The 2,233-nt window shown below is 53.7% G+C and overlaps 1 protein-coding gene across 1 annotated transcript in view; it reads right to left on the bottom strand.

Moving 5' to 3' along the window:
* The window catches only part of ANXA9 (annexin A9), a 10,258-nt gene extending 9,180 nt beyond the window's left edge, over positions 1-1,078 (bottom strand). Inside the window, exons 1-2 of the mRNA XM_008074294.1 lie at positions 985-1,078; positions 714-810 (exon numbers count right to left, since the gene is read on the bottom strand). Coding sequence (XP_008072485.1) covers positions 714-810; positions 985-1,059 — 172 coding nt within the window. The 5' untranslated portion in view covers positions 1,060-1,078. The remainder of the gene's footprint in view (positions 1-713; positions 811-984) is intronic.
* Positions 1,079-2,233: the final 1,155 nt, after the last annotated feature.

The raw sequence follows: 2,233 nt of genomic DNA, 5'->3' as shown, positions 1-2,233 counted from the left end.
CAATAAATCAAAATGAGCCGGGCGTGGTAGCGCGCGCCTGTAGTTCCAGCTACTTGGGCGACTGAGGCGGAAGGCTCGCTGGAGCCCAGCAGGTCGAGGCTGCGGTGGTCGGGAGCGGCCACTGCCCTCCAGTCTGGGCAACAGAGTGAGACTCCAACTCAAAAAAAAAAAAAAAGGAAAGAAAGAAAGAAAGAAAAATTAGTCGGGCATGGGGGCACATGCCTGTAGTTCCAGCTACTTGGAAGGCTGAGGAGGAAGGATCACCTGAGCCCAGCAGGTCAAGGCTGCCACTGCACTCCAGCCCGGGTGACAGAGTGAGACTCAAACAAACAAACAAAGTCAAGACAGCTTACCCATCTGAACCCAACTAAGGCAAAAGTAGCCTAGTGTGATGGTAAAAATATGATTTTTGTGGTTTGGCTGACCTAGAATAGAATCCCGGCTCTGCCATTATGAGCTGTGTGGCCTTGGACACGCCCCTTAACCTCTCTGCACCCCAGTTTCCTCATCTGTACAAGGGAAATAATAAGCCTGACCTCCCAGGGCGTTGTGAGAATGGGTATGACACACCTGCTGTGGTACCTGACATACAAGAATTAATGCATTCCACAAACATTTCTTGAACATTGTCAGTTCCTCCTTCCCGGCTCCTCCTCGGTCAATGGACGGGCTTCTAAAAGGCAGAGGTCCAGGCGCAGAAGGCAGGGGCTCACCTTGGCCTGTGATGGCCTTCAGCAGCCTCTGCACATCCTTGTCCACGCTGAAGCTCAGGAAGGTCCTGAGGGTGCCCAGAGTGCCCCAGGCTGCAGTCTGTAAGAACAGGGGCAGTTCGGAGGGGCCAATCTGCCCACACCCCTCCTCAGGACCTCGGCAGACTCCTGGCATGGCCTCAGGGTCTGGCCTCCGCTTTCCTGCTTCCCCATCCTCTCACAGCCCCTGAGATGACATGTTAAAGATGACTTTTAAAGTCCTGGCAGCCCCCACCTTGTCGGCAAGGCCCAGATGGCTAAGGATCTCCTGGGTCAGGGACGGCACCGTCATCTCGCTGCTCACGGACATGGTGTGACTGGCTGCCCTGGGGAAGGAGAGAGGCACTGACAGAACTGAACTTCCCAGCCCTGCTGGGCCTCCTGTGACCTCGGACCAGGGAGCCTGGGCTCCCATTGCCTGTTCCTTTCCCTCGTGGCAGGTCTGAGAGCCAGAATTGCAGTTGAAGCAGAGGGGCAAGGGGAGACCCCTGTCTTCCCCAGCTCTCACCCCTCCCTTGGAAAGCCGGGATGCTCCAGGAACAAGTGCCAACCCAGCCCTCCCTGACTCCAAGCCTTCTCCTCAGTCCTTGGTCCAAAGTGATGCCCCTTACTATTCTTTTTTTTGAGTTGGGATCTCACTCTGTTGCCCAGGCTGGAGTGCAGTGGCAGGATCATGGCTCACTGCAACTTCGATCTCCTGGGCTCAGGCGAGCCTTCCATCTCAGCCTCCCGAGTAGCTGGGACTACAGGTGCACACCACCATGCCCAGTTAATTATTTTATTTTGTAGAGACAAGGTCTCACTATGTTGCCCAGGCTGGTCTCGTACTCTTGGGTGCAAACAATCCTCCTGCTCAAAGTGCTGCGATTACAGGCTTGAGCTACCTCGCCCAGCCAGGACACCCCCTTGGGAGGTCTATGTCTCTTCTTCCCGTGGGTTCTCCTGGGGCAGTGCAGGGGGTTGAAGTGAGAGGGCGAGATTAAGCACATAGAATGGAAGACAACTCCAAACAGCACCACCCCGTCTGCAGTCCAGCCCACAAGCAGGTCCCCAGTGCCCATACAAAGCCACCTACCTGCTTGTCTGCTGTCCACCCTCAGTGTCTCAGGCCTGGGTCAGCAGGTCTAGTCTCTGAGCTGAGGTGAAGAAGTGTTCTCCCAGGCACATGGGTGCTTGGACAAGAGAGGAGGTAGTCTCATGTCAAAAGAAAAAACTCGGTGGTTTTTCTTTTTGAGAAACTTACCCATGGCAGGTCTTTCTGCCATGGATTTTCCTTTTACTTTCCCTTCTTCTCACTAATAAACTGTTTTAAAGCTTAAAAAAAAAAAGAAGAAAAGAAAAAACTTGACTGGGCATGATGGCTCACACCTGTAATCTCAGCACTTTGGGAGGCAGAGGTTAGAGGATTGCCTGAGCCCAGGGGTTCAAGATCAGCCTGGGCAACTTGGCGAGACCTCATCTCTACAATCAATCAAAAAATTGCC

The sequence above is a fragment of the Carlito syrichta genome, unplaced genomic scaffold (assembly GCF_000164805.1).
Source record: "Carlito syrichta isolate Samal-C Ts95f unplaced genomic scaffold, Tarsius_syrichta-2.0.1 Scaffold316387, whole genome shotgun sequence".
Classification (NCBI taxonomy): Eukaryota; Metazoa; Chordata; class Mammalia; order Primates; family Tarsiidae; genus Carlito; species Carlito syrichta.
This window is presented reverse-complemented; position numbering and strand designations above follow the sequence as displayed.